This window comes from Garra rufa, chromosome 24 (genome assembly GCF_049309525.1).
Source record: "Garra rufa chromosome 24, GarRuf1.0, whole genome shotgun sequence".
Lineage (NCBI taxonomy): Eukaryota > Metazoa > Chordata > Actinopteri > Cypriniformes > Cyprinidae > Garra > Garra rufa.
Genome location: NC_133384.1, coordinates 17,622,462 through 17,636,050, shown reverse-complemented (window position 1 = coordinate 17,636,050; position 13,589 = coordinate 17,622,462). Strand labels below are relative to the sequence as shown.

General features: G+C 37.3%; 1 protein-coding gene and 1 non-coding gene across 3 annotated transcripts; both read left to right on the top strand.

Moving 5' to 3' along the window:
* The first annotated feature begins 1,019 nt into the window (after window positions 1-1,019).
* klhl15 (kelch-like family member 15) lies at window positions 1,020-10,625 on the top strand. 2 transcript variants are annotated; one of them, XM_073830450.1, is made up of 5 exons: window positions 1,190-1,245; window positions 3,510-3,591; window positions 3,858-3,955; window positions 5,876-6,587; window positions 7,560-10,625. In XM_073830450.1, the coding sequence occupies exons 3-5, from the start codon at window positions 3,936-3,938 to the stop codon at window positions 8,667-8,669; spliced, it is 1,842 nt and encodes a 613-aa protein (XP_073686551.1). In that variant the 5' UTR covers window positions 1,190-1,245; window positions 3,510-3,591; window positions 3,858-3,935; the 3' UTR covers window positions 8,670-10,625. The 2 variants fall into 2 exon arrangements, with proteins under 2 accessions (XP_073686550.1, XP_073686551.1); XM_073830449.1 differs by lacking the exon at window positions 3,858-3,955 and having other exon boundaries at window positions 1,020-1,245.
* Window positions 10,626-11,797: 1,172 nt separating this feature from the next.
* On the top strand, window positions 11,798-11,871 carry trnat-agu (transfer RNA threonine (anticodon AGU)). The gene has a single exon. It is a non-coding gene; the product is annotated as a tRNA-Thr (tRNA).
* The last annotated feature ends 1,718 nt before the right edge of the window (window positions 11,872-13,589 follow it).

Sequence of the window (13,589 nt, the reverse complement as noted above, 5' to 3'; positions counted from 1 at the left end):
CAGTCAAATGTTTTTGCACAGTAATATTTTAAATGCTTTTTAAAGGAGTCTCTTCTACTCCTTCTACTAATTTATTTGATTTAAAGTACAGCAAAAACAGTAAAATTTTGAAATAATTTTACTTTATTAAAATACACGTTTTCTATTTGAAAATATATATTTAAATGGAATTTATTCCTTTGGTTTCAAAGCTAAATTATTATTAACTCCAGTCACAGAAATTCAGCCAAAAAAAAGATCATTCAGAAATCATTCTAATATTATGATTTACTGTTCGAAAAACATTTTTTAAATTATTATTACGCTGAAAACAGCTGAGTATAATTTTTCAGTTTTTTTTTATGAATAGAAAGTCTGTAATATTATACGTCTGTATCGTCACTTTTAATCAATTAAAATCATTCTTGCTAAATTTCTTTCCCAAATTACTGACTCCAAGCTTTCTATTTTAGATAAATGCTGATCTTTGTATCTTTCTATTCATCAAATAATCCTGAAAAATGCGCTCAGCAGTTTTAAATATTGATAATTATAATAATAATAATGAATTTTTCTACAACAGCAAATCAGCATATAAGAATAATTTCTGAAGTATCATGTTAGACTGAAGAAAAATGTAGCTTTGATCGCAGGAATAAATTACATTTTGAAATATATTCAAATAGAAAGCAGTTATTTTAAATAGTAAAAAATATTTCACAATATTACTGCTTTTGCTGTATTTTGGATCAAATAAATGCAGGCTTGGTGAGTAGAAGAGACTTTTTAAAAGAAAACATGAAAAATCTGTCCAAAAACTTTTGACTGGCACTGAATATTCATAAGGATTTATTTGGAAAGTAAAAGTTAAATCATAATATATACCATAATTTATGTGCCCTAAGTAATTTTCACATCTGTGACAGTGAACCAAATCATTGTACAGAGAATTGTAGGCAGAGAATATTGACACACAAACTCCCAACATTTCCGTCCGACCGACAAATGTTCGGGAAATGACGTCAGTGCAGACAATAATATGGCGTCTACGATCGCTGTGGAGGCTACAGACAAACAACATTTAGCGATTCAGTCTAAATAACACACGTTTATTGTCACCTAAAGACGTCAATGGGCAGCATATCTCCGTCGATAATGAGATACCATATTTAATTTCTCCGGTCTTTGTCTAACACCAGCACTCCATGTCCGAAGGACCTCGGGCTCCCTGGTCGAAGCGGGGTTGCGTGGAGTCGCATCGCCGAGGTAAAACCCTTCTGGAATCGTTTCATTTCCCACGCAACGTTGTCCTGCTTATTAACGTACTCATTTTAACATAATGTAGTAGAAAACAACACAAATGTTACATATGTAGTGAGTTGACATTCGCTGGGACGTGTCAGCAGTAATTACTGACTGTCTCTCTCATATTGACCTAGTGAGCTCCCTAGGTAGACAGCATGCTTAGGCATCATATTCGCGTTAGGATTCAGTGAGTATAAATGCTGTCTAGATAGACAGCGCACTAGGTTTCAAGCCGTCCCCAGCGTTTGTCTCCAGTCGCTTGTATATGATTATTAAAGATCTTAGAAATACAACAATAGCAACAACTGCAAAATCAAAAGATGTCATTAAGAAGCCGATATTACGGGTTTTACTTTGAGTCAGTAACGTTTTGTTTATGTATCTAGTTTGCTGAGGGTTTGAACACGAGGTCATTGAAGTTTCGAGGATATAAACCCACACTGAGACTAATGTAAGGTTGAACGCTGCTAAAACAAACCCATTTGTCATTAGGTTTATTGTTTAGTAGGAGGACAAACCTTTCTATAAACAGCTTATTAGTAACCAAAGAGAAGTTTACCATAGTGTCAGTCAATACAAGGCTGCGTTTATATGATCAAAAATACAGTATATAACTATACTATTGTGAAATGTTAATACAATATAAAACAACTGTTTTCTGTTTTAATTTATTTTAAAATGTAATTTATTCCTATGATGGCAAGGCTGAATTTTCAGCAGCTATTACTTAAGTATTCAGTGTCACATAATCCTTCAGAAATCATTCTAATATGCTGATATTTGGTGCTCAAGAAAAAAATTCTTACCGATATTGACAACAGTTGAAAGTGAAACCATGATACGTTTTTCAGGATCCTTTGATGAATATAAAGTTCAAGAGAACAGAACAGCGTTTGTTTGAAATGCACTACCAGTCAAAAGTTTTTGAACAGTAAGATTTGTAATGTTTTTTAAAGAAGTCTAGCTCATCAAGCCTGCATTGATTTAATAAAAAAATACAGCAAAAACAGTAATATTTTGAATTTTGTTATTTTTAAAATAACTGCTTTCTTTCTATTTGAATATATTTTAAAATGTAATTTTTCCTGTGATCAAAGCTACATTTTCAGCATCATTACTCCAGTCTTCAGTGTCACACGATCCTTCAGAAATCATTCTAATATACTGATTTGCTGTTCAAGAAATTATTATTAATATTTAAAACAGTTGAGTACATTTTTTCAGGATTTTTTTGATAAAAAGAAAGATCCAAAGATCAGCATTTATCTAAAATAAAAAGCTTTTGTAACATTAAACACCACCATTTAAAAGCTTGGATCAAAATTGATGATGAAGACCTTTATAATTTTACAAAAGATTTATATTTCAGATAAATGCTGTTCTTCTGAACTTTCTGTTCATCAAAGAAACCTGAAAAAGTCTACTGCTTCTAATAATAAATATTTTTTGAGTAGCAATTAATTCAGATTGCTATATGAAGTAATGATGCTAAAAATTCAGCTTTGAAATCACAGGAATAAATTACATTTTCAAATATATTCAAATAGAAAACAGCTATTTTAAATAGTAAAAATATTGCAAAATTGTACTGTGTTTGCTGTACTTTGGATTAAATAAATGCAGGCTTGGTGAGCAGAAGAGACTTGTATAAAAACCAAAAATCTTACTGTTCAAAAACTTTTTCAGGATTCTTTGAATAATAGAACCGCATTTATTTGAAATATGAGCCTACATTTTATTTAGTAACATTATGCATATTTTTACTGTCATTTTTTGATAAAAATGTGTCCTTTCTTAATAAAAATATTAATTTCTTTCAAATAAAATTGTTCTTTTCAATGGTAGTGTATTTATAATCATACTTTTTTTTGGAAAATTCTATTTTTTGTGGTCAAATGGATGCAGTTTGTTTTAAACAGTCCTTTTATTTTGTCATATCTGTCTACTGTTTGTAAATGTAGGCCTTATACTGTCTAATGTGCATCAAAGAGTCCCTCACAGTCACATAACATATATGCACTTGCTTTTATTGCCTTGTGTTTTTATACACCATATCAGATGTTGCTCTATGTTTTCTGAATAGCAACATTTGATATGTTCTTTTTAACTTTTTAGTGAAACATTTTCAAATGTGTGTGTTAACAATGGGTAAATTACGTAATAATAATATCACAGAGATTAAAAATATCTGTGTTTACAAGCATGTGGATGTCATCTCTTTTTAGAGCAGGGCAAGTACAAGCAGAGGAAATGTGAACGTCCCTTCAGCGCAGTGAAGCCGACGGTTGGCCAGGAGGCCTCTAAAAGGTAATATCGCAAAAAAAAAAAAAAAAAAAATCCATTTACTTTTCTACAAGCCAAAATAACTGGCTTGCTGTTCTGCACAAATATGGTGTAGTTTCAATATGCAAGCGGGGATGTATTTGTCAAAGTATTTTACCTTCATTTATAAGTAATTGTGTCCTGTTTGCACATAGTGGGACATTGAGTTGTTGGTGCATCTTTAGTGTTTTAGTCTGTTGGTAATGTTCACGTTATTTTAATGATTGGGGCTTGTTCGATTTGTCATTTAGGTGAATATCTTCAGAATTTAATTTCCTACGGACACAAGAGGTACTGTCCTCTGATTGGCTCGGACACCCCCCTGTGACATGCCCGTGGCCAATCAGAGGTGAGTGTGATGTGCGTGTATGTGTGCAGTAGAGGGGGAATGTGTGGGGGAGCTTTGAGATAGAGTTTGGCTTTCAGCAGCAGAAACTGAAGTGCTGAGGTGTGAAAGTTCTTGAAGTCCTTCCAGAGTCTTTATTAAAGTCTGGCATGTTTTTTTCACCATCTATTATTCTTTAAAATACAAATAGTTTAGTCAATTTGGTTGATAAAGAACTTGAGAATGTGCTGTTCAGTTCAATGAGCATGTAATTAAAGATATGCATCATTTTATCTTGTTTTGAAGGGATCGTTCACCCAAAAATGAAAATCCTCTCATCAGTTATGCTACGTTTAAAAGTTTGGGGTTGGTATGATTTTTTTTGTTCTTTTGGTTTTTGAAATAAATCTCTCATGATCACCAAAGTTTACTAGATCAAAATTACAATAGAAACCATAATATTGTGACATTTTTGAATTTAGAATTTTTATAGTTTGTTAAAATATACACCAGTCAAAAGTTTTTGAACTGTAAGATTTTTAATGGTAATATTTTAAAGAGACTTCTTTAAAAAAAAACATTTAAAAGAACTATTTTCTATTTGAATATATTTTAAAATGTCATTTATTCCTGTGATTTCAAAGCTGATTTTTTAGCATCATTACTCCAGATCACGCCAGAAATCATTCTAATATTCTGATTTGCCGCTCAAAAACATTTAGTATTATTATTATGTTGAAAACAGCTGAGTATAATTTTTTCAGGTTCCTTTGATCAATAGAAAGTTCAGATGAACAACATTTTTCTAAAATTTTAACTTTTGTAACATTATAAATGTCTTTATCATCGCTTTTGAACAATTGCTAAATAAAAGTATTAATTACCATAATTTCTTTCCCCCCAAAAAAACCCTGAAAAATGTACTCAACTGTTTTAAATATTGATAATGATTATATTAATAATGTTTCTAGAACAGCAAATCAGCATATAAGTATGATTTCTGAATGATCATGTGACACTGAAGACTTGAGTAATGATGCTGAAAATGTATCTTTGATCACAGGAATAAATAGCATTTTTAAATATATTCAAATAGAAAACAGTTATTTTAAATAGTAAAAATATTTCAGAAATTTGCTGTATCGCTGTACTTTGGGTCAAATAAATGCAGGCTTGGTGAGCAGAAGAGACTTAAAAAACATAAATCTTACTGTTCAAAAACTTTTGACTGGTAGTGTATTTTAAAATGTAATTACTCTTGATGGCAAAGCTTAATTCTCAGCAGCCATTACTGTTGTTTTCAGTGTCACATAATCCTTCAGAAATTGTTCTAATATTCTTTGGTGCTCAAGAAACGTTTCTTATTATTACCAATGTTATAAACAGTTGTGATGCTTTATGTTTTTGTGGAAACCGGTGAGAAATAGAATAGAAATATGAGAAAAAGTTCAAAAGAACAGCATTTATTTGAAATAGAAGTGTTTTATTACATGTACGTGACTTTTGATCAATTTAATGCACCTATACAGAATAAAAAATATTAATAAACAGTCAAGCTGACCCCGAACTTTTAAATGGTGTTATACTAATCTCCATGTCATTCCAAACTGTTATGACTTTTTTCTGTCAATTACAATTAATGTTATCCCCCACCAATTTTCATTATTTTTTTCAAAATATCTTCTTTTGTTTCAGAACGATAACAGTTTTCATTTTTAAGTGAACTGTCCCTTTAAGCAGCTTCTCCCATCCTGTTGATTGATATTGAACTCTGAGACGAGACAAATAAGTCTTATTTCTATCAAATACTTAAGAGAAAGCTTTGAAACGTCTGTCTCTCCATCACAGTTATGGTCTTCCCAACCTTGCAGAGATGACCAGCTGAATTGGAACATATCGACTCGTCTTGACACGTCATTTATAAGAGCGTTTGTGTCTCTGCAGGTGCCTAATGGCGGGGAATGTGGAGGTGTACCTTTCCCAAGTGCATGACGGCAGCGTGTCGTCGGGCTTTAGAGCCTTGTATGAGGAGCGACTGCTGCTCGATGTCACTCTGCTCATCGAGGAGCACCACTTCCAGGCGCACAAGGCTCTGTTAGCCACGCAAAGCGACTACTTCCGGGTCATGTTCACGGCCGATATGCGGGAACGTGACCAGGATAAGATTCACATGAAGGGGTTGACAGCAGCCGGGTTCGGTCATGTCCTTCGCTTTATGTACTACGGTTCTTTGGAGTTGAGCATGCTCACGGTGCAGGAGATCCTGCAGGCTGCCATGTATGTGCAACTCACAGAGGCTGTAGAGTTCTGCTGCTCTTTTCTGCTGGCCAAGATCTGTTTGGAAAACTGTGCTGAGGTCATGCGCTTGCTGGAGGACTTCAGCGTCGGTGTGGAAGGTGTGCAGGAGCAGCTTGACGCGTTTCTGCTGGAGAACTTTGTGCCCTTGATGGCGCGACCGGACTTCCTGTCTTATCTGAGTTTGGAGAAGTTGATGGCATATTTGGATAGTGACCAGCTGAGTCGATTTCCGGAAATTGAGCTGTATGAGGCAGTGCAGGCTTGGCTGAGACATGACCGGCGGCGCTGGAGACATACGGATGCGGTCGTGCAGAACCTGCGCTTTTGTCTCATGACTCCTGCCAATATCTTTGAGAAGGTAAAAGTGCTTCCTTGTTCCTTATGTGTCATTGACAGATAAGAATGTAAACAACAAGAAAAGTAAAAATCATTTAAAACGTGTGCCAAGATTGTCAAGCGGTTATGTTGATTTTGGAATTAATTGATACTATTTTCAAGAAAGATAGTGGTCTAACTACTAAAGTAATAACTATTCTTTTTACAAAATGTTTTTTAATGAATTGTTAATTCATAAATATCATTCTGTTTTTGGTCAATTGACACAACCTGAACTAACCTTGCAAGTATGCAGAGAGTTTCGCACTCAAGTTCACAGAGACCGAGATGGCAGAAAGTGCATTCTTTTTTTTTTTTTATTATTTTACAAAAGCACAACGTTTCGATGTTATTGTGAGTGCACACAAACAAACATAGTCTTTACATATTCTAAAGATGTATTACTCTCATCTGTACAACCAAAAATAACAGAGTATTTTAAGAGCAAGTGACCGCTTCAGAGCCTCCATCTGTCAAGCAGGGAGAGCTCTATTATTCAGCTTCCACACTCTGCACAGACACTTTTTTTAGGTTAACGTTAGATTGAGTTGCCACATAAAGTTGCTACTAAATCTTTAAGATGAAATGCCATATTTGAGGTCGATGAATGATAGGTGAGCATTTGGATGTCCTACCTGTTTATAATCAGTCCATCACAGACTGTGTGACTTTGCCACTTCCTGTGGATTGTTTTTTGTGACTAAGCAACAAATAAAATTTTGGTCGACCAGCGGTTAGTCAACTATTAGGGGCTAGCCCTAATGCAAACACTGTGTAAAAGTAAATTTTGCATCCGATGTCCACTTTCAAATAGAAAGCTGTTATTTTAAGCTGCAATAATTTCACAGTTACTGTTTTACTGCATTTTGGATTAAATAAATCCAGCTTTGGTGAGAACAATAGTGTATAAAGTGTTACGTCACTGATCTTTATCTGTTTCTTCCTTCTTCCACAGGTGAAGACATCAGAGTTCTACCGTTATTCTCGCCAACTGCGACTAGAAGTAGACCAGGCGCTCAGCTACTTCCATCAGGTGAATGAACAACCGCTGGCGGAAACCAAGTCCAACCGCATCCGATCCGTGAGACCCCAGACTGCTGTATTCCGTGGAATGATTGGGCACAGCATGGTCAACAGCAAGATCCTCCTTTTGCACCGGCCCAAAGTGTGGTGGGAACTCGAAGGCCCGCAGGTGCCGCTCCGTCCCGATTGCCTGGCCATCGTCAACAACTTCGCTTTCCTGTTGGGTGGTGAAGAACTAGGCCCGGATGGAGAATTCCACGCTTCTTCTAAGGTCTACCGTTACGATCCCAGACAGAACTCCTGGCTACGCATGGCCGACATGTCCGTTCCCAGATCAGAGTTTGCAGTTGGCGTTATCGGGAAGTATATTTATGCCGTCGCAGGCCGCACTCGCGATGAGACGTTTTATTCTACAGAGCGTTACGACATTGTCGAGGACAAGTGGGAGTTTGTAGATCCGTACCCTGTAAACAAGTATGGTCACGAAGGAACTGTGCTTAATGGAAAGTTGTATATCACTGGCGGCATCACCTCCTCTTCCACCTCAAAACAAGTATGCGTTTTTGACCCGGGACGGGATGGATCGTCCGAACACCGCACACGGCGCACACCGATCCTCACCAACTGCTGGGAGAACAAGTCAAAAATGAACTACGCTCGCTGCTTCCATAAGATGATCTCCCACAATGGGAAGCTGTACGTGTTCGGCGGGGTGTGTGTGATACTGCGTGCCTCTTTTGAGTCCCAGGGCTGCCCTTCGACGGAAGTGTACGACCCCGAGAGCGACGAGTGGACTATTTTGGCATCTATGCCTATAGGACGCAGCGGACACGGAGTGGCAGTGTTGGACGAACAGATCATGGTGCTTGGAGGACTTTGCTACAACGGTCATTACAGCGACTCTATCCTCACATTTGACCCTGAGGAGAACAAATGGAAAGAGGACGAGTATCCCAGGATGCCTTGCAAACTGGACGGACTCCAAGTGTGTAGTTTGCACTTCCCAGAATACGTTCTGGAACACGTGAGACGCTGCAGCTGAGTCTTTGTACCCTCTGGACAGTTTAGGAGACAAACGTTTACAGGTGTGACAAGTAATACTAATACTGTTGAAGCTTTTAAATTGTAGGCCAGTGCTTATTTAAGAAGAAAACTCCTTTTTAGGCTTTCGTTTGTAGAGGGAAGGTCCGAGCATTGGCGTAAAATGAATACAGACGACCTTTTTGCTCATACGTCTGACTCATTGCACTGTAATCATCCTGTAGAGCACATAAAACTCTTCATGTTTCGCCACATTGTCTTCTCTGTGACCTTCTTCTATATCCCTTCATTCTCCTCACAGGAAGTCATGTTTTGCCCATGCGTATTTCCACAACAAGTAGTCTGCTGTGTCTAGGAGCGGTTAGAAAACTGAAAAGGAGACTAAATGAAGTAGAGAACCGGTAAAAACGTTCCTGTCCCGTTTTTCTTTCACATTTACTAATCTAAGAATGCATTTGTGCTGATACTAGTGATGTTGTAGTGGATAATGACTGTAATGATTGTAATCTTGACGATGATGTTGACAAGCATTGCACTCGTATAAGGGCGTATATTACGGCTCTACAATAACACCGGTCCTCCACTGCTGACTGCAAATGGAGAAAAGGGGACGGCAGAGATTAGGGGACACGTGTTCCCGCTTCTCCTACCTTTATTAGTTGTGCTTATGCTTATTTTTAACTTATTTATTAAAATGGCAAAGCCTTGCCTACTTGATCCAATCCATTTAATGTAATGAACTCCTTTCTCTCTGTGTGTGAGTCTCATTTTGTTTCACCAGCAAAGGGCTAAAGCACATATGCATCTTGTGTTTAATGTCTAATGAAACACTAAAAGCAGTTCTATGAGTTAAGGCCAAGTTGAGGTCAAAAGTTGACAGAATCTGCAAAATGACCAAAATTAAGAGGGAATATACAAATTGCATGTTATTGTTTATTTTTCACTGACCCGAGTAAGATATTTCACATGAAAGATGTTTACATATAGTCCACAAGAGAAAATAATAGTTACAATTATAAAAATGACCCTGACCCCTTGATTCTTAATACTGTGTTGTTACCTGAATGATCCACAGCTGTTTTTTGTTTAGTGCTAGTTGTTCATGAGTCCCTTGTTTGTCCTGAATATTTAAACTGCTTGCTGTTCTTCAGAAAAATCCTTTGGGTTTCCAGTATTTTTGTGTGTTTAGACCCTTTTCAACAATGACTATGATTTTGAGATACATTTTATTTACAGAAGGTTCAAACATTCACTGATACTTCAGGTCAGTACTAAATAAACAATAACATGCATTTTGAATTTTTGAATGGTCCCTCTTATTTTAGTAAAATAATTAAGCTGTTGCAGATTCTGAACGGGGGGTGTAAACTTTTGACCTCAACTGTAGTCAAAGGGGTAGTACACCCATTATTCATCAGTTTCAGTTTGTCTGAAGATATCTGTTTGTCTGTGCAATGAGAGTCAATGGGGTCCAAACAAAAAGTTATTTTGGACCCCATTGACTTTCAGTGCATGGAATGACATGAGAGTGAGTCTGAATCTTTTTTGGGTGGTGTAAACTACCCCTTTAAGCCAGATCTTGAAGGTGTGTCACTTTGTCATTTCCTCACGTGAGTTCCTGGTTGGTTTGTACTTCCGCAAACACTAACTTTGAGCTTTGTCTCTTTCGTGTGACGTTTCTCATCCAAAACCCATGCTAATTTCTTGTACATTTAGATGCCAAATTGGTCAAGCTGTAATAACCTGATGCAGCGGTAGATTTTAACCTTGTCTTGTTATCCTTTAGCAGAATAACAGACAATTATTCCACTACTATAATAATAATAACCCATAGCCCTGTATCTTGTTCTGGAGAGGAGTATAATCAGATTGTGAAACTTGTTTACCAGAATCTGGTGGTTCACTGGTATTTGAAAACTTTGTAATTAATTTCAGAAATAAATGTTGATACTGTCTAGCTCTCTGGGTTTCCTAATTGAATACAAGCACCTGCTGTGTTGCTGTATTAAGGTTTCGCGTGTATTTGAGCCTCTGCCTTCTCTAGATATCAACATCTTATCCTGAGGATTTATCCCTGTAAGAGGATCCACCAGCAGGACGGGTGTTGCTCGACTCTAAGCCTGTTCTGCAGCTTGTGTGTCGCCATGTCTGACAGAAGAGCAACATGCTGCTATATTGCGGAAAAATGCAATCCTGTAGCTCAAAGAGTAAAAGCATGCTGATAGCAATGTCAAGGTTATGTAAAATTTTCTTCCTTCTAATAATAAACACAGCTGCTCAGTTTAATTTGAGGCTAAATGTTCATCTTGCCAGATATATTTTGTAAATAAGAGTGTTTAACCTTTATAAGGTCCTTTTGGCCTTTTCATCAAAGCAATACGTAATAATATGAAATCAACTTCTGCCTCAGGGAAATAAAAATGAAATCCACCTTTTTCCTTGCTGTAAGAGTGGGCGTGGCTATTTGTAAATTTAATGGGTCTAGCTTCCAGTCTCATCCGCGTCCAGATATTTTCAGCTGGTTTTACGCTTGATATTGCAAATAGGTGTTTCTTACCGTATTATTTTAATGTGTTATCTGTATTATGAGCACACTGGTTTGTAGAGCAAACAGTTTTGCTGTTTACTGTTGTTATTCTTCTAATGAACCGGAAGTCTGACCCATAGGCTTACTTACGCGTTAAAGAAAAGGTGGATGGCAATTAATTATTTCCACATAATTGCAACCTTTTCCCACTTCGTTATAATAAACAAGTGACTTGGTTTTCGTGACTGTAGTATTTATCTGATCAGTGGTTTTAGTTATAAAATGATACTGTGCAATCAAGCAACTGAACAAGGGTCCGATAGAAATAAACACGAAGGTTAATGTTAATTTGAGCATTAAAGGAAGACTGAACGGTACAAACCAGAACATGCGTTGATCGTGTCAAAATATTACACGTCACAAAGGTTAGGATAATTGTTGTGTCATCTCTTCTGCTTGAACATACATTATTATTATTATGATTTGGTTAGTGATAAAGTGTGTTAGACAAAAGGTCGCTGATGTTTGAATGAACACCGGGAGCGAAAGAACGACTGATTTCCGCTTACGAAAAAGTGCTGTAGTGCTGCGGGTGCGCACGTGGCGCCGTGGCTTAGTTGGTTAAAGCGCCTGTCTAGTAAACAGGAGATCCTGGGTTCGAATCCCAGCGGTGCCTTTTGAATGGATTTCATTGAACCTTTACTGTTACACTACAGTAATATGAATTATTATTTATTTTTATTTTCAAGGAAATATCTCTTGACAGGTTAGGTCAAAAGTTTACATACACCTTGCAAAATCTGCAAAATGTTTATTATGTTACCAATTATAGAGGGATCATACAAATTGCATGTTATTTTTTATTTATAAATGATCTGAATAAGACATTTCACATAAAAGACGTTTATATAGTCCTCTAGAGAAAGTAATAGTTGAATTTATAAAAATAACCCCGTTTAAAAGTCTACATACACTTGATTCTTAATACTGCGTTGTGACCCTGAATGATCCACAGCTGTGTTTTTGAATTTGAAGATCGGGGTCAATTTAACTTATTTTGTCTTCTGGGAAACAAGTATCTTCTGCAGCTTTTGAAGGGCAGTACTAAATGAAAAAGAAAAGAAAAAATTACACATCAATGTACAGTCGTGGCCAAAAGTTTTGAGAATTACATAAATATTGGAAATTGGAAAAGTTGCTGCTTAAGTTTTTATAATAGCAATTTGCATATACTCCAGAATGTTATGAAGAGTGATCAGATGAACTGCATAGTCCTTCTTTGCCATGAAAATTAACTTAATCCCAAAAAAAACATTTTTCACTGCATTGTTAAGAAGGCTTCGGGGGCGTCCAAGAAAGTCCAGCAAGCGCCAGGATCGTCTCCTAAAGAGGATTCAGCTGCGGGATCGGAGTGCCACCTGTGCAGAGCTTGCTCAGGAATGGCAGCAGGCAGGTGTGAGCGCATCTGCACGCACAGTGAGGCCAAGACTTTTGGAAGATGGCCTGGTGTCAAGAAGGGCAGCAAAGAAGCCACTTCTCTCCAAAAAAAACCCCATCAGGGACAGTTTAATCTTCTGCAAAAAGTATGGCGAATGGACTGCTGAGGACTGGGGCAAAGTCATATTCTCCGATGAAGCCTCTTTCTGATTGTTTGGGGCATCTGGAAAAAGGTTTGTCCGGAGAAGAAAAGGTGAGCGCTACCATCAGTCCTGTGTCATGCCAACAGTAAAGCATCCTGAGACCATTCATGTGTGGGGTTGCTTCTCATCCAACGGAGTGGGCTCACTCACAATTTTGCCCAAAAACACAGCCATGAATAAAGAATGGTACCAAAACACCCTCCAACAGCAACTTCTTCCATCAATCCAACAACAGTTTGGTGAATAACAATGCATTTTCCAGCACGATGGAGCACCGTGCCATAAGGCAAAAGTGATAACTAAGTGGCTCGGGGACCAAAACGTTGACATTTTGGGTCCATGGCCTGGAATCTCCCCAGATCTTAACCCCATTGAGAACTTGTGGTCAATCCTCAAGAGGCGGGGGGACAAACAAAAACCCACTAATTCTGACAAACTCCAAGAAGTGATTATGAAAGAATGGGTTGCTATCAGTCAGGATTTGGCCCAGAAGTTGATTGAGAGCAGGGGTGTAGCAACTGGGGGGGACTTTTAGGACTTTTCACTTTTAGAAACAGGTGATTCTGTCCACCACACTTTTTTTGACCTAGCGCCAATATTTCCGCCCCTGGTCTCTGATTTGTTACTTAGATTTGAGTGAACTAACATTTAGCCAATCACAGTGCGAATCTCTTGGGCGTCTGCCATGAGCTTCAAATCTTGTTGCTCTTGTGAACAGAATTTATTATACTATATGAACACCACCTTTGGGTCA